Genomic DNA, 16863 nt, shown 5'->3' on the forward strand with positions numbered 1-16863 from the left:
GGGGAGMTAGAGGGCAAAACGCTCTCCCGGCAGGCCTGGGAAGCGTTTACCCGCTATACAATCCTACGACAGCCTGATATCAACATTTCCTGTAACAAGGACTTATATTATCACACCATCCGCAGATAACCGCTTTGTTTCATCCTTGGAGTCTTTAAGAGAATCTGATTGCTCATTTCCTTCCGCGATCTGTCATTTTACGCATCGCGTCGCTTCGTATTTCCTTCGCTGCACATCATCAGCCACGCAAACTACCTGTCCTACCCTACCTATAACCACCACCCTCATCATCACCAACCATACACCCATCATCCAGACTTCAGACTTCAGACTTCAGAGAAGCAACCCACACCCGCCAAAATGCCCTCCAACCTCCAAGTCGGGATCCCCACAATGTCCCTCTCAAAACCAGGCCTGCACGCTCTAGACCACAAGCTGCGCGTCGCCGCCGCCCACGGCTTCACAGGCATCGAGCTCTTCATCGACGACCTCTCCCACTTCGCCGAAACCAGATTCAACGGCTCCCTCATCCAAGCCGCACAGCACGCATCCTCCGTCGCAAAACAGCTCAACCTGACATTCATCTGTCTCCAGCCATTCGCGTTCTACGAGGGCCTGCTCGACCGCACTCAAACGAAATACCTGGTAGAGGAGAAGCTACCGCTGTGGTTCGAGCTTGCCAGGATCCTAGAGACGGATCTCATCCAGATCCCTGCGAACTTTTTGGGGAACGATGCAAAGACCAATGCGCCGCGGACAACGGGGGATCTGGATGTCATCGTCTCCGATTTACAACGAGTTGCGGATATCGGCGCAGCGCAGGGCTTCCGCTTCGTCTACGAAGCCCTTTGCTGGTCAACGCACGTCGATACCTGGGAGAGCGCCTGGAACGTAGTGAGGCTCGTCAACCGCGACAATTTCGGGATCTGTCTAGACAGTTTCAATATCGCGGGGCGCATCTACGCGGACCCTACTTCGCCCGATGGCAGGACGCCCGACGCTGCTGAAGCCGTCACGAGGTCCATGGACATACTCCGTTCAAAAGTGTCATCGGGTGAACTAGATATCAAAAAAATCTTCTATATCCAGCTCGTTGACGGCGAGCGTCTTTCTGCGCCTTTAGACGAGAAGCACCCGTTCTATGTAGCCGGCCAGCCGGCGCGCATGAACTGGAGCCGGAATGCGCGGTTGTTCCCGTGCGAGGTGGACCGGGGCGGGTATTTGCCTGTTCTGGAGATCGCGAAAGCGTTCTTTGATCTTGGGTTTGAGGGGTGGGTGAGTCTGGAGTTGTTCTCGCGGACGTGTAACGATTCCCGTCTGGAAACGGTGGGCGAGCATGCGAGGCGGGGGATGGATAGCTGGAGGAAGGTTGTTAGGGCTTTGGGGCTCGATGTGCAGGTCCCCAGTCCTGTTCCTGTTTCTGCTCATGCCAGCAGTAGAGAGAGGGAGAGAGTGGAGGTGCAGGAGGAGCTGGCTGTCCAGCATCGGCTGTAAAAATATAGGGAATGGATGTCTCATCTAGAAATAGTTATTTTGTCTAATTAGTTGGGTAATAATGATCATGCACGCTGTTGAAACCCGTTGTACAAATATTACTGTTGAAGAAATGTTTCGTTTCACGCTTCTGCCCATCGTCGCTCACGCAAGGGTTTCTCTTTTCCTTCCATTCCGTCCGTCTCAGCTCGCCATGCATAGTACTCGCCTAGTCGTGTCTCGGCGTATGAAGCGTAGTCGAAGTCGATCTGTGAGATTTGCGCTTGGATCAACGCCCAAATGCCCCTACAGCCATTAGTACTCAGTGCTTAAGGATTTATGGATGTCCGATACTCACCAATATAATCCAGGCAGTCCTCTGAAGCGGTCTACATCCTCGCATAGCTGGTCCACGATCTCTGGTTGTAATGATTGTGGGATGCCCCGACGCTCCGCATAGCTGCGCACATACTCAGTCAAGAACCCCCGGCGGACAGATCGCGTCGGCATCATGTTGTAGTCGCAGTCGAAACCGCCCCATTCGGCAAAGTGGTTCGCGATGTCAAAGGCGGCCGGTGATGGCGTGGCGTACTCGTAGTCGATAAAGTTGACTTCCTTCTCATCCTCGGGACGTCCTTCGGATGGGAGAATGATGACATTGGCGGACAACAGGTCGCAGTGCGCAAATACCAGCTGCAAAAAACATGTTAGTACAGGCCATGATGGCTCTGGCTAAGAAGTTTGGGTAGACATACGCCATCCTCTCCTAGTCCTTCACCGTTATCGAACTCACGTACAACGCGCTCCAGCTCGGTCTGCAGGCTCCGGCGTCTTTGCTTCTGCGCCTCAGTAGTAGTAGGCAATGCAAGAATCCACTTTTGTAGTACAGCCCACAGACTTGGCCCGGGCCGTCGAGGCTGAATGACCTTCAGGTCGTCCGTCTTCACAGGCAGGCCATCCGCGGCCACTTCTACAGAGTCTAAGAGCGAAGTCCCTTTCCCGGATTTTGGCATTGGGCTGGCCGCGCTAATGGGCAAAACGGCATGCCACTGCCCCAGTCTCCGCGCAACACCACGCCAGACGCTCTCGGTAACCAGATCCTCGTGGGTGGCCGGGCGGCCGCGAATAAACCGGTACAGAAGCCCATTCTTAAACCGAGCCAGGAGTGGAGGGGCTAAGCCGAATCTAGCGAGGAGCGCGTGCGAGTTTGTTTCTCCTGTGGGTGGACCATTCTACTTAGCACATGTCGCATTGGGCAGTGGAAAAGGGGCTGGCCGGTTTCGCATACTTTCGCGGTCTATGAGGATCTCTGTATGATTACCGTACGCTCTCATCAGTACTGCATCCTTGTCTATTTCCTCCTCTGTCAAACCGGACTTGCGGTTTATAGCTTTAAACAGCTGCGGCGGTTAGTCGCTTGCGAGCTTTGCTTTCGTCTGGGTAACGCACAGTGTTGGTTATTCCGTCTGTGAACCGTACGAACTCGACCTTGTTCTCTGGTCCCTCCCAGTGAGGGTTCAGCGTGAGAATGAGCCGCAGGGCAGAGGCGTGTGAGTCCGCATGGTTGTACGACTGCGCAATGTAGCGGGGGGCAAAAGCGTCCGACCCGTTGATCGAGCCCATACTGTCGAGGCAACGGTGCGTTTATTCAGCAAGAAAATATCGTACTGCAGAGTCAAATATTGTCAGTCTCATGCAAAGTGCCACAAAAAAGGAGCGAGCTCACGGCTAATGTCGCTAAAAGCGGTACGGCTCAAGAATTCAGGTACCGGCGAACAGGCACCCAAAATTTCTCTAGCACAAAATAGCCGGCAATTGAGTGTGAATAGCGGTAGGGCTTGGGCTTTTTTCGCAGAGTCGTAGTGAGTGGCCAAGGTATAGGGACAAGAGGAATAAAAGTAGGTACGGCCACAAGATAGTCTGCCACAAAGAAGGGGGAGCCAGAAGAGGAGACGATGTCGTCAAGCCTGGAGAATAATGGAGAGGTGGTCTCGTGCCTCCCTGGCTGTGATTGGAGAGCAAGAGCGCCCCTCTCGTATCCTTGTCGCTGTCACGCTATCCCGCAGTCAACTCCGCGGGTGAGATCTTAGTCCTCTATTTCGCCGAGACAGTAAGGCTGACGTTGACGCTGATATCACTTATCGCTCAGGGGTCAAGACACTAAGGAGGACCTTGTCCAGACATCTGTGGCCTTTGCCTCCGGGCTCAGGGAACAAACATCCAGCCGGAGGGAGGCAAATACGAACCAAAGTTACAAGTATGAATCTAACTCTATACAGCTAGCCACACATTTACATGTGATTCCCCTCAACTGACCGCCCGTCCAAAATTCTGCCGCTCTATTCAGTCACATGACTGTCTACTTAGCCGAGCCCTCACCGGCCACCTGGACAAGCGACACTAGCCCAATCGGTTATAGCGCCAACACAGCCATCTGCTATAAATTCTTGCACCGGCCGTCCGCCATTCCCCTTCTTTTCTTTTCTCTCCATCATCAGTAGCGGTTTACTTATCATGTAAATTCGTTAAAACCGGAGCTCCGCTACGGCGGCTCGCTGAGGGTTATCCTGTTGAGATTCTTCTGAGTCTTCTGTGGGTTTTCTTCCGTTCCCGGCTCTGGAGACCAATTTTGACCACCGCGTCCTTCTTTTTCCCTTACAATTCATGGCTGGGCTAGGTGTGCCTCTTTGGCGTGCCCATGCGCTTTGGCTGTGGAGGGGGCGCGACACGATTTTTTTTACTCCTACCTTTTGGTCCTTGGTACTTGGTGGAATTGTGGGATTGTAGTGGCTTCTCAGGGATCTCTTCTGCCTTGCTTGCTGTAAAATTCTCTCAAACTGTAGAGCTTGTCTGTCGTCTTGTCTAGCTTCGTGCAGACGACTGCAGGAGGTTGTTACAGTGTCGTTCTCGCTGCAAGGTTATTCGTACTGAAAGGTTTTCTAACCTCGTGTCGAGTCACCTAGTATCGCGCAGTCTGGCAGGTGGTTGACTCAAGACTCCATGCACAGTGCCTTGATAGCTATATGTTATCCGCTCTATGTTGGCGATAGCATGAGCCCATGCCTTTTGAAATAAATTCTACGGAATACGCGAAAATTGTGGAAGCCATACGCATGATATTTGATATTCGTGATTCATCTACTGCCATACACCCGATATCGAAGTCGAGTTAAGCCCTCGCTGCGCCACCAATCTGGATGCGCTCTCCAGTCCATCGATCGTCCTTCCGTAGCACCGGCCAGCTCGTCCCATCGCCCTTGACGAGCGTCAACTCCAGCTTCGTACCCAGCACCTTGAACTTGGACTTCTCCGGGTCAATCGGCGCAAACAGCTCGTAGCTGTCCTTGTAGCGCTTGTTATCCGTAGTCGGAAGGTCCAGCGTAAGGCCAGTGGACGTGAACTCGACCTTGGCGTTGTCCTTGTCGATCTTCTTCAAGTATAGCGAGACGTTGACGGAGGTTGCTGTTTGGTAGAAGTCATTCCTATAATCAACATGTTAGCGTTCGTAGAGATCGGCGAGGCATGAGGAAACTGACCTAACAGACTCGACCTTCTCCTCCCCAGCCGGCTTGCCCTTTCCGACGAAAAGATGCTTCTTCTTCTCCGTGCATCCCTCGATCTTCAAGAAGGCGTCGAACTCAAGTACGCGCCGCTTACAGCACGACCAACCCTTGCTGCCTTCATGGAAAACAGGCTGGCCGGGGTGGTGGACACACTTCTCCTCATCCCGCGATACATCAGGGTTATAAGTCCCACCGCACCCTCTCCTCCGGCATGTAGCATTCCCGGGAATCGCAAGCTCGGGATCATCAGACTCTGGCTCTTCGGGAGCGGGCGAAGGCGCATTCGACGGGGGAGGGATGGCAGGCGAGTGCGCTACAGGCCGGGGTACCCCGCTGTCTCTGACAGGGATCGGGGCGGCAACAGGAGGCTGAGATGCCGCAGGCTCGTCCTTCTTAGCAGGCGCAGGGGTATCGTCAACAGCGGAGTGCTTTCCAGTCGTGCAGGGAGGAATGTCCATAAACTCCTCGAAGGTGAGGACGCGGGGCTTGCAGCAGTTCCAGCCTGATTCGATGAGGTAAAGTTAGCGATGGTTGCGGAGGCCACTAACTCAGAGGGTACTTGCGAGTGACATATTCCCCCAACGCCAAATTAGACAGACCGATGGAGAAGCTCTACTTACCTTTCTGTCCTTCGTGGAATACTGGCGGGCCTGGGTGGTAAACGCAGGGCTCCTCCGGGTCGGTGAACACCTTCCCACAGCCTTTGTGGACGCACTTGGTAGCCATTGTGTTCGCGTAGATTTGCTATCTCAGCTGATCGAGACAGTCAAGGGGATTGAGACTTTTAAGAGAACAAAGAGGACTCCTTGGAGGACAAGGTGGGGGAGTGTTCTCGAAATCGTCAGAGCCCAAAGCGGTCTAGTCTGGGGAAGCTCGAAGGTTCCATTCGGGTTCCTCTCCGGCTTTCTCGGCTCGACACAACAACATCGTGTCTGTCGTTCAACCAATATCTCATTAAGAATAATTAAAAAGAATATCTATATACAATGTTCCCAACTGCGCGTCTCCTCCAAGCCCGCGTCACGCTCTTCACCCGTGCCGGTTGCGGGCTCTGCGACACGGCCAAACACACCGTGACCCAACTGCATAGACGCCGGCCATTCGACTACTCGGAGGTCGACATTATGGTGCCTGGCAATAAAGAATGGAAAGACGTATACGAATTTGATGTTCCAGTTCTGCATGTACAGCCCGACAAGGGAGCACTGTCCGATCCGAAGAAATTGTTCCATCGATGGACCGAGCAGGAGGTCGAGAAGCTTGTCGACAATGCCGAAAAGGTGCATTAATCGTCACTTCGATTACTCGGTTACGTGTTCCATATACGTTTCAACATAGTCAACGACGGCGGACAGTTTCGGTAACCCGAAAAACTCGTCGTTTGGTGTGGCAGGTTCGCCGGACGCGGGACACGAACTCTATTCAAGAGACAAGATTTATCTCCGATCTAATGCAAATCATAACCGCCGAGATGAGATATCTCATACCTTAACGTCAGGATAGCAACTGTATTTCCCATCCGTCTTATCCCACCCAATACCGTTGTGAACAGTTAGCAGGTTGGTTGGATCAACTTTGTTCTTGATCTGGAGCAGTCTGTCATAGTTCTCCTGTCCCCAGAACGAGTGTGCGGGATTAGGCTCGAAGGGATCAGCTTCATTTTGATACGCACCGCCGTTGGGCGTAAGATCCCGCAGCGGGTTAATCATCTCGTGCGTTGTCTGCCACAGATTCTTGACCACGCTCTGGTCGGTGGTTGTGCCGTCGAACTGTCGAGTAAAGAGGACGTGCCAGAGCCCGTGACGCCAGGCCGGAGTCACTGAGGATGCATCCTGGCCTCCAACCTTGTCTTCCTTGGTCATTGTCTGAGAATACAGGTACGGCGTTGTTGCGTAAAGCATCAGCGTAGACTGCGCAGGCACCTTTTGTCCCTTTGCCACAATCATTATGTCGTGCAAAGTAGAAGAGAGCTGCTGCTGGTTGTCGCCGACAAAGTATTCTTGAGGGACAAGACGCGTAGCCATGGTCCAGGCCGAGCTTGGTAGGATCTGGCTCTCTGTAGCGGCAATGATACCTCCGAGGACGTCGCTATAATCCGCAGTCGCGATACTGGCATTGCCCACTGTTCCTCCGTCAGTGGGTCTGTTGGCCAAGTCAAACAGAGGCTGCATAGACTCCTGAGCATCAGACAGGTCGAGCAACGACGTGCCCAGGGAAATCATCGAGCTTCGGCCCACGGGCATCAAAACATAGCCTCCCCAGCCTTCGGATGCCCATTTGTCGGCGTTCTCGACCAGAATTGAGATGAGCTCAGCAACAACGTCGTCATTGGTCCCGTCGATAGCAACTCGTGCAAACTGCATATCCTTCTTGGGATGGACGGAGTAACTGATCTCCGCCACAACACCGAAAGTGCCGCCGCCGCCACCGCGCAGGGCGAAGAAGATATCCTGGTTCTGACACCGATTCGCGGTGACATACTTTCCGTTTGGAAGCACGGCTTTGATCTGCTGGACATTGTCGACACCGAGACCTAGTTCAGGAGACAGCATGCTATGTCCTCCTCCGGTCAACCAGCCACCGGCCATACCAACGCCTGCATATGTACCACCCACGACTCGGTACCCGTTGGCATTGGCCCATTCGTAAACTCCGCCGAACTGCTGTCCAGCACCGACGGTGATCACATCGCCGACTGCATCTGAACATTGCTCAGGAACGAAAGCCTTGGTGAGTTCGATAGGAGGTTGAATGTTATGCGTCCTACACCATCAGTACGGCAAATAGGCAAAAGCCAGAAAGCCAACCTACCAAAGCGCAAATGAATCCGGAGCCGAGCTCCTCCCCGTATAGTCATGCCCGGTGTTCTTGACAACCAACCGCAGGTCGTTATCGCTCGCAAATTGCAGCGTCTTCTGTATGTCCTCCACGCTCTGCGCATCAACATATCTTGTCGGAACACTTCCCTGCATGCATGGTCTTGATGTTGGAGTCTCCGTATCTGGCACCGTAAGCTTCATCGCACAGTTGTCTCCAGTCTTTTGGCATCCGCCCCAGTTCGATTCCTGATAGCCGCCGAACTGGTCCGTGACGAAGAGATGGTTGGCTCGGTTCTGTTGCAGGGCGTCGCACACTTGGGAATCCACGTCCTGGTTTGTTAGCATTGCCGTTCTTCCGTCTCGTCGCTCGGAGTCATACCTGTTGCTGTCCATTGTAGTTGGTATAGCAAGGCGCAAGCATCGGCACGCCATTTTGCAACCGCCCGGAGACACTTGAGTTGAAGGCATCCCAGTCTGCATCGCTGACCGACAACACTGAGCGGCGATCAATGATACCTGCAGTCACAAACTGAGGACCTAGCGCAACAAGCGCCAATAGTGGTAGAGCGAACGCCATCCTGACTTTACTACCACCAGCAGTATTCCGGCGATAAGTATGGCCGTAAGACTTGACGGCTTTGTGCGACTACAATAATGGCAACCGTGACGGACTCTCCTTCCTTTATGTACCTCCCACCTGACACCCATATTTTTGTTTTTTACGGACTTGCCCCTCCGAACCATCGGTCAAGGTGGGTGCATATCATTGGTGATCGTACATTCAGGGTGTTGATCGGCTTTCCCCTACGGACAAACTCCCTAGTACGGCTTCGATGGAGATCTGAGTTGCGGTAATGCCAGCTCAAAAATTGGGTGCCACATAATACAAACACACGTTGGGTTGCGATCCCCTTGCGTGGTGGACAGCGAATTCCAACCCTCAGGGTGTGATCGTCTTCCGCATTTACCCTGCTGCCCTGCAGGGTGTTTCAGCTTTCAACGAGACCAAGAAACGCTTGTCAACAAAGTCAGAGAACTTGGGTATGCGGCGGTCCGTGCTGCTCCAGCCTCCCCGAAGGTACCCCAGTCGCTCAGTCGACCCCTGAACCGTGGGTCCCGACCCAAACTCGTGGTTCTGGCCCAGTGGCCCCGAGGAACCGAGGCGGCCTTGTCCCGTCACAACTCATAACTGCCAAGTCATAAACACCTCGGACAAGGGTCAATCTCCGGTCCCTGAATATCATGCACGGCCGCACTACTTAATCTGGCTCTTCAACCCTGGCTTCTGGGGACGCTGCTCGGGGCAGTTCAGGAACAGGAAGGCCCGGCTGGCCGAGTGGCAAGCCCCCGTATCCATATTCGCATCTCAAACTCGCAGTGTCTTAGATACTAAGCGATGTCCTTGAGCATGTTGGCTTCCGAGCGGTGCCGACTGTACGAGATACGGGCTACGGCTACTCGTCCTACCTACAGATGCCGAGTGCTGGCTAACAAATGTTGACTGCTAAAGCTTGCATCCGTCTAGATCGTGTTCAATGCCGCAAATAACGAGCTGGGTCTGGCTGGAGCCGTGCTTAAAAACTACGCCTCAAATCTTCTACAGGGTTGGTCACAGACCAGCAATGAACATGTACGGAGTAGTGACTCGAGTAAGCCAGGTCCAGTGGCATGCATCAGTGGTCACGCACAGTGCATACATCACACCGCACGTTGCCGCAGAACGCACTTGGACCTCACATGATATGGTCATCAGTATTATATGCGCCTAAGGCCCTAAGATGTCTTTCTTGCAAAGGCCAATACAAATATAATCCCCATTTCTCAATGCAATATATCGAAGGGTTGGACCCCTATGTACAAAAGCACGGAGTGCCGTACGTCAAGTAGAAGTCAACGGCAATCCTCTGCGGACTGATACCGTACGAAGGCTCTATCTTTAATACATTGAATAAGGCTCATAAACCTGTTTGCATTTACCACCTGGGCTCAACTCCCGTTGCTCGTACATGTCCCCATGAACGACTCCCCTAGGCCCCTACTTAAAAGCCCGACCATCTCAATAAAGATACTTTAACCTCACACACAAGCAAGAGCTTGGATGCCCTCATTGTCCAGGATTTTGGAGAGTTGGTTGTCAACTCCCATCTCTTCTTCCTTCTTACGCGTAATCCTCACGTACTACCCCCTCGCTTCAAGCCAATCCACACTCTCACGACTTTCACCATTGCCTAGATCACCCATAGCACGCGACAACATAGATATGAGCGGCGGCGGCTAAGCAAACTCCCAGGACATGGTATACACCCCTTCCCAGCCCATAAAACCTATGGTGCCAAAATCATCATCCGCAATTATATTCCCCCGTACAAGCCCGAGTGATATAGCAGAAACCGCCCACTATCACTCTCGAATCTCGAAGTCCCGGCTATGCGAGCGATTTCTTCGAGCTTGTCCGGGAATTCTCTAAGAGGCACCAAGGCCTCCTCCTTTCTCAACAGGGTCATCTTTCATCATCCCGCGGATAGGTTCCTCGGAAGTTGAAGCCTTCGATTTGGCTTGCGCAGCCCACGCCTCGAGGATCGCGGAGCCTGTTGAGAAGAGCCCACCGATACTAGGGAATGGGCCGATATTGAATGTACCGTCGGGGCGTTTGATGACTTTGCCGATCTGGGGGAGCCGGATAGATGACAGTTGCACCTGGAAGGCATTAGCATTTATAGCTTGAGACCATGACAGGTCTCCAGTACATACTGGGACAAACCTAGTGCATACCTGTATTTCCGCCAGCTGCTCAGTAAGCCGTTTCTTCTTTTCAACCGGCACCCGGTCGCCTTGAGCCTTGTATGCTTCGGTTGCATCTGTCGTCGAAGACCCCGGTATGAACTGCATCAGCGTGAACGCCGCACGGACAGGATTATCATTGATAAGCTTGTAGCCGTAGACCTCTGGACGGGGATCGTTGTCTTCGGATGAGATCCATTGCGTCTAGGGAATAGCGGAGGAGGGACTCGACTTCGGGGTCCGAGGGGTTGAGATTCACACGGGCGATTCATAGAGATTCTGTACCTGAGCTTGAATCTGGAGCTGCGTCTGTGGTTGTATCTCTAGCTGGATTCTCGAACTTCAAGAGCCGGATGGGCTGCACGCTACCGGCTGTGCTATAGGTATTCGAGAAAAGTACAAAGGTGTCCCGAGTTCTTGGATGAGACGTATTCTCGTAAGGCGTTCCAGTTGACTCGTTCGATACGGGCATCTCGTTGGTCTCTCTGGGCGGGGTATTGGTCGTAGTAGGAGTCTTCTTTCCAGTTTAGGGTGGGAAGGCTCGAGGTTGGCATTGTGGTGTATGAGAGAACTGGGGTAAGGTGTGCAGAGTGCTTGATGGTTAACTCTCTGCTTCTCCAAAGCAGGCATTGACCTACTTGCAGAATGGGAGTAAATGTAGTTTCGAGCTACGAGTTTCTTCTCGCCAGAAGACATAGTACCATCATTTTATGACGTAGTCTTGCAATGAATCTACTCTATCGTCTAGTCTAGACTCTAGACCATTATCGCCCCGCCAGTCTCCAGCTCAGGCATCCGTCTACTGAGATACCAACCCCGCCTCAACAGCCTTAATCTGTAAGGCGAGGAACTTGGAGTAGATACGACACAGAGCAAGGTTACCACCCATGTACCAGAACCCGGGGTGTCCGCTTGGCCGCCACATCTAACCGTTCGTCAGCCCGAGCCTCAATTACAGTAGAAGAGTGGCACTTACAGCATTAAGTTCTCCCTCTTCATCCAGGTCCCAAACATCACTCAGTCGATCGGCGATCTTATCACCTAGCGTCTTCCTCACAGTTGTCCGCATGTTATCATACCCCGTGGCAAGGACAACAATATCGCTCTCCAACTCCCCACCATCCTTCAGGATGAGGCCGCGCTCCGTGAAGCCCGAGATGCCATCCGGGCTACGCCGTACCTTGACCTTGCCATCTGCAATGAGCTGACTGCAGCCGACGTCAATGTAGTACCCACCACCGCGTGTCATGTACGCACGGGCGAGACCGGCACCATCAATGCCGTGGTCGAGTTCGAAGCCGGCCTTTTGCAGACCGGTCATTATATCCTTCTCAGCTTCGAATGCACGTTGTGTAAAGTGTACGTCGAGGGCAAATCGCACGGGGTAGGGCAGTGATTCGGCGATTAGATCGCATTCTTCGGTTGGGGGCCTTACATTGTTGGGTTAGTTAGGGTTGTTGGGATATTGGAGACTAGGGCATACCCATGTTCTTCATGTAATCCTTCGTGCATCATGAAGATCCCTTTATCTTGTGTGATAACGTATGTCCCCCTCCGCTGGAGCATAGTGACCTCGGCACCATTTTCCTGGAAGTTCTGGGCTATGTCGTGCCCGCTGTTTCCAGTTCCGACCACGGTCACCTTATTGCCTTTGACATCATGCTGTGAGGCGTCTTGGTGGTTGGTAGCGTGGTATATCATTCCCTTGAACTTTTCCTGATCCGGGAAAGTAGGGACCAGAGGCTCTCCTGAGTGTCCTGTGCACCAGACGAGATGGCGAGGACGCAGGACACGTTCTGATCCGTCGCCGCGAATCATTGTGACAGCCCATTCCTTCTTTTTCTCGTCGTATGATGCGCCCGTTACGCTGGTCTTCGTCCATACGTTTAGCTCCATAATGCTTGCGTATGCCTCGAACCAGTCGCCGAGCTTGTCTTTGGGTGTAAACTCGGGCCAGTTCTTCGGGAACGGGAGGTATGCCATGTGGGTGAATTCGACGGGATCATGGGTTACGAGAGTCTTGAATTGTTAGCAGGTACTGTGCTGGTTACGAGACTGAATAGGCATACCCTGTAGCGGTTCCTCCAGTTATCACCAATTCGTTCATGTCGGTCGACGATAAGGCAGGGTACACCAAGAGACTGGAGTCGAGCACCTAAATTCAGACCCGCTTGGCCTACAGGCTGTTAGCTTGCATGACTATACGAGCTATATGGCTGTAAATAAACTTACCAGCACCAACAATAAGAGCAGCAGGCTCCTCTTCGTTGAAAAGTACCTGCCGTTTCCGCCTCTCAATCCACGTCCCCCGGCTCAATCCACCAGGCATCGTCTCGGTAGTACCGTACGCCCTCCTCGAGCCAACAGGCTCCTCCATCCCCTTCAGCTCTTGCAAAGACGTATAAATTGCATATGCCTTCCATACGCCCTCCTTATCCTGAGTGAGACGAAGCACACCAGACCCACGGCCAGTGCCCGTCTCAAAGAAAAAAATCGTCGAGATCCACGTGATACCCGGTGCTGGATGTTCCAGTTTCGGCTGACACTGGCCCTCATGCTGCAGTCGGAACCCGGACAACTGAGCTTGAGGTTGGCTCTTTGTGACGAAGTCTTCAATTCCGCTGAGGCTCTGGATGGTGTGGAAGTCCCATGTCAGGCACAGCAGGTCGCGCCACCATGAGTCTTCGTGGAAGAGTTGCGGGAGTTTAGAGAAGTCGCTTGTTCGGAGAAGGACCTCGAAGTCGGTGATCCATTGTTGGGCAATTGACCGAGGTTCTGGGGCGCGGTGGAGGAGGGGAGTTTGGGGGAGCTGGATAATGTAGTGGTTTTGTGCTAAGGACATGGTCGTCATCTGTATGCCTGACGCGAAACAGTGTACTTGAGTCTCAAAGCAATAATGAGGTCAATTGAGTTAGGGACCATGCTCGCAAGCTGGGCTCTGGTCAGCGCTTGGTATAAATAATCCGGGGGAAGCTTCGGGAGTCCCCCGGGGGGGACGGTCCCCATGACCACAGGATGGGTCTGCCTGAATCATGAGTGCCACGGCTTGGAGCTCTGGATGCATAAGCTGGCCAGCACGACGTGTAAGCCTGGGGCCAGGCAAAGCAAGAGGCATCAGAAGGGAGTGGACTTGGTGGGGGTTGGCACATGCGGGGGAAGGAGTGGGCCTCGCATCGAGGGGATGGCGCACCCCAAACCAGTAATTCTCGCGGGCTGCGCGTGATTTCCCTGATTCAGCAGCAAGTGGCTCATGCTTCCTTTTTCTATCTCCATAAATCACTGCTGTCTGTTAAGAACCGCAGTCTGGACTCTCAAGTGTGTTGTCAGAGTCGTCGGAGTGAATCCGAGTCCGATTGTTGGTCCAGTCGATTGCTTCTCCATGATAGGCGTGGGTCATGGTCAGATATGTCATAGCATCTTTCCGTGCAAGTGGGAGGTGGAGGAGGATGGGCAGCCCATGGCTTATCAGTCTTGATTCCCGAGTTCGCCTCCATACGTTCTGTTCGTTCAATTGACCTTAATCTATGCTAAACGTTGTGGTTGTCAAAATCAAACGCCTTTCGCCGCCGTAAGTGCATAAATGTACAGAAACAATTCATCATATCCAGTATATGTCAGTATGGCCGTCGTCAAAACCTTCAAGGCAAGTCCATCATATCAAAGGGGCATTAGTATCATGGTTGTAATCATTCCTCTGCTTCCACTTCATCTTTTTCAACTTCGTCGGATCCCGCACCATCTGTTTCCGCTACTTCAGCTTCCACTCCGTCGTCAATGATCATTTCCACCTCTTTGACAGGGTGAAGAAGCATCGGGGGAAGGCACATGCGTCCCTCGCCTGCAAGCTCCTCTTGCTCGCCGCCGTCGTTGTCAACTTTGTAGCCCAGCCAGCGTCTCCAGAGATTTGGCGAGAAGCCAGCAGAATAGAACCAGGTCGTGCCGCGGAAGTTATGTTCGCGATCGCCAAAGATAGACGAGCGCGCTCCTCCCGAGGCTCCATTGCGTCCAGCGTTGAAGATAGACTCGAGGTATTCGGTCGGCCACTGGCGGTCAACGTAGACCGAGTGAGGTACATAGACTGCTTTGAACCCATGATGCAAGGCAGTAGTGGCTGGCCACATCTCAGAGAACATGGTGTGCCGCTTGAATGTCGTTTCCTTGTGCATGGTGTGCAACAACTTTCGTGAGAGGCGTGAGGCGCTGATAATCGCAGCTCGCCGTGGTGGGAGGCCATTCTCCCGATTGTAGCCGGTTACATCATCCTTCAGAAGCCATGTCGTTCCTTCAGGGTCGAAAAGGGGGTTGAACACGATGAGGTCAGCCTCCTCTTCGACTCCCCAATCATATTTATCTTTCTCCATAGTCGCTTGAGGGATGCCCTCGCCTTCGACTTCCAGCACGTCCTGTTCATCTGGACGCAATGGACCCCAAACAAACTTGTCACCCTGGCGTTGGGCAGGCTTTTCGCCTTTAACAAAGTCATGACTGGCACCTGCGCTCCACATGTTATTTGGGCTGTTTGTCCCAAGCTCCGTCTGCACCCGCACCATCTGTCTGAAGTCGTCCCAAGAGCCGTGGACCGAGGGCACATAGAACCGAGAATTCCTCTCCCACAGTCCCCTGCGAGGTTGCTGGCGGGCCCAGTTAACGACCTTGTCGAAAAGATGATACCAATGGCCGGTATATCTTGCATCCATCTCCCAGTTCCAGTAGTAATCATACTCTGGATGTCGGTATGCGAAGTATTGCATGGGCATAAAGGTACTGCGGTACACTCCATGAACGGACAATCCACGAGCCCATGTCTCTTCCATGCCAGCATACACAACTGACATTTGCTGTTCCGACCAAAGCGTTCCCATGCCTTGGAACTCTTCTGGCAGGGCATCTTTCAGTACGCGCTCGTACGTATCATCGTCGGCCCATATTTGGAGATTAGTGTCCTTGACATGTATCAAGAAATGAATGGTGTACTCGCCCCCGGACAGGAGGGATAGCTCAGCGATAATGGAGCGTAAATATAGGATGTCTTCAGGGGTGTAGTGGAAATCATGCCACGTCCTGATCACGAACGCTGTTCGTGGAAGGCGCTTTTGGTTGTCGTTTGGTACGGCTGAAGGCTCCTCTGATGTCGTCAGGGTGTCAGTTGACTTTTCCTGTGGTTTGAGGCCATCAACTGCCATGGAGAAAACGCGCTCTGACTGCATCTGGGGCAACTCCCCAAACCGGTGGCTATTAATAGTCATGCAGCGATTTTGCGCAGCTGCCCAGTTCACCCGACGGAAATCTACCGGCGGAAAATCCTCCCAGACGCGCTCAGAGCCGTCTCGATGGCCTTCTAAGCCCGCACCTGTGCCACCTTTCCGTACACTGTAACCGAGGCCATATGGCCCGAGGCGCCCGAAGCGATCGAAGCAGATATCATCTTGAATCTCGAGCATTTCATTGGATCCAACCACAGCATCCGGAAAGCCGCGAGGTACTCCGCGGTATGAGTGAACCAATGGAAGTCGAAGCGTCTCGTCTTGGTCCAAGAAGCATTCCCGCTTAACACCGTATTTCTCGACGTATTCCGGAGAGGTGTAGTTTGGGTATGGGTTAAATGCCGAGCTTGCGAACGGCAAGCCTTGTTTGATCTGTTCGGTGACCTGTTCGGTAGGCTCGCCACGGGCCGTAATGGTTTCGTTCATGCTGATATTCTTATCGGGGATCATGCCTTCGGGGTCTTCGTTCGGGTACTCTGCAATGTTTTCTTTACGTGCGACCAATGTGCGGATGCCCCCATGATATCGCTTTAGAAAGGGGAAGCTTTCCCAAGTCGGCGGCCTTGGTGAAGCTTTGGGTACCTCGAGCGCTGCTGGCGTACTTTGCGATGAGAGGGTAAACCGAAAGAGTGTAAGAATAAAGAGCAAGAGCGCAGAGAACAGAGCTAGGCAAAGCCATCTCATGATTCTATGAGGGACGCGATAGAAACCGATCGTAGCGCGCGTACGCCGCGCTGTAGCCGTCGTATTCAACATCGGATAGTAGGAAGCGGCCGAGGAAGAAGACGCTATTGAATCGTCGCCGCTGTCCGATTCCAACGAGCTCTGGCTTAGGTTACGGTAATGGTATTCTTTCCGAGCATATTGCTTTTCGACATCTATCGTGTCATTGCGGGATCCATACCGACCGGACGAAGCGTCATATTTCGGGGCGCGGCCCTTTGTCGTGCCAACGAACTTCAT

General features: G+C 53.0%; 7 protein-coding genes across 7 annotated transcripts; 1 reads left to right on the top strand and 6 right to left on the bottom strand.

Moving 5' to 3' along the window:
* Window positions 1-360: 360 nt before the first annotated feature.
* DSM5745_06552 (sugar phosphate isomerase/epimerase family protein) lies at window positions 361-1494 on the top strand (the record flags this gene model as incomplete). Its single annotated transcript, XM_026748568.1, has 1 exon — window positions 361-1494. One exon carries the CDS (start codon window positions 361-363, stop codon window positions 1492-1494), a length of 1134 nt encoding a protein of 377 aa, XP_026602872.1.
* A 122-nt stretch (window positions 1495-1616) lies between these two features.
* DSM5745_06553 (putative ethanolamine kinase) lies at window positions 1617-3096 on the bottom strand (the record flags this gene model as incomplete). The annotated part of the gene is made up of 5 exons (XM_026748569.1): window positions 1617-1779; window positions 1832-2166; window positions 2229-2689; window positions 2762-2873; window positions 2923-3096. 5 exons carry the CDS (start codon window positions 3094-3096, stop codon window positions 1617-1619), a joined length of 1245 nt encoding a protein of 414 aa, XP_026602873.1.
* Window positions 3097-4642: 1546 nt separating this feature from the next.
* DSM5745_06554 (cysteine and histidine-rich domain-containing protein) lies at window positions 4643-5762 on the bottom strand (the record flags this gene model as incomplete). The annotated part of the gene is made up of 3 exons (XM_026748570.1): window positions 4643-4955; window positions 5010-5538; window positions 5657-5762. 3 exons carry the CDS (start codon window positions 5760-5762, stop codon window positions 4643-4645), a joined length of 948 nt encoding a protein of 315 aa, XP_026602874.1.
* A 575-nt stretch (window positions 5763-6337) lies between these two features.
* DSM5745_06555 (uncharacterized protein) lies at window positions 6338-8432 on the bottom strand (the record flags this gene model as incomplete). Its single annotated transcript, XM_026748571.1, has 4 exons — window positions 6338-6454; window positions 6524-7799; window positions 7848-8185; window positions 8235-8432. 4 exons carry the CDS (start codon window positions 8430-8432, stop codon window positions 6338-6340), a joined length of 1929 nt encoding a protein of 642 aa, XP_026602875.1.
* A 1886-nt stretch (window positions 8433-10318) lies between these two features.
* DSM5745_06556 (uncharacterized protein) lies at window positions 10319-11190 on the bottom strand (the record flags this gene model as incomplete). The annotated part of the gene is made up of 3 exons (XM_026748572.1): window positions 10319-10552; window positions 10628-10818; window positions 11037-11190. The coding sequence occupies 3 exons, from the start codon at window positions 11188-11190 to the stop codon at window positions 10319-10321; spliced, it is 579 nt and encodes a 192-aa protein (XP_026602876.1).
* A 245-nt stretch (window positions 11191-11435) lies between these two features.
* Window positions 11436-13487, bottom strand: DSM5745_06557 (putative flavin-binding monooxygenase; the record flags this gene model as incomplete). The annotated part of the gene is made up of 5 exons (XM_026748573.1): window positions 11436-11561; window positions 11613-12066; window positions 12120-12655; window positions 12706-12812; window positions 12869-13487. The coding sequence occupies 5 exons, from the start codon at window positions 13485-13487 to the stop codon at window positions 11436-11438; spliced, it is 1842 nt and encodes a 613-aa protein (XP_026602877.1).
* Window positions 13488-14322: 835 nt separating this feature from the next.
* On the bottom strand, window positions 14323-16863 carry DSM5745_06558 (DUF3405 domain-containing protein; the record flags this gene model as incomplete). The annotated part of the gene is made up of 1 exon (XM_026748574.1): window positions 14323-16863. The coding sequence occupies one exon, from the start codon at window positions 16861-16863 to the stop codon at window positions 14323-14325; it is 2541 nt and encodes an 846-aa protein (XP_026602878.1).

The sequence above is a fragment of the Aspergillus mulundensis genome (assembly GCF_003369625.1).
Source record: "Aspergillus mulundensis strain DSM 5745 chromosome Unknown scaffold_6, whole genome shotgun sequence".
Classification (NCBI taxonomy): domain Eukaryota; kingdom Fungi; phylum Ascomycota; class Eurotiomycetes; order Eurotiales; family Aspergillaceae; genus Aspergillus; species Aspergillus mulundensis.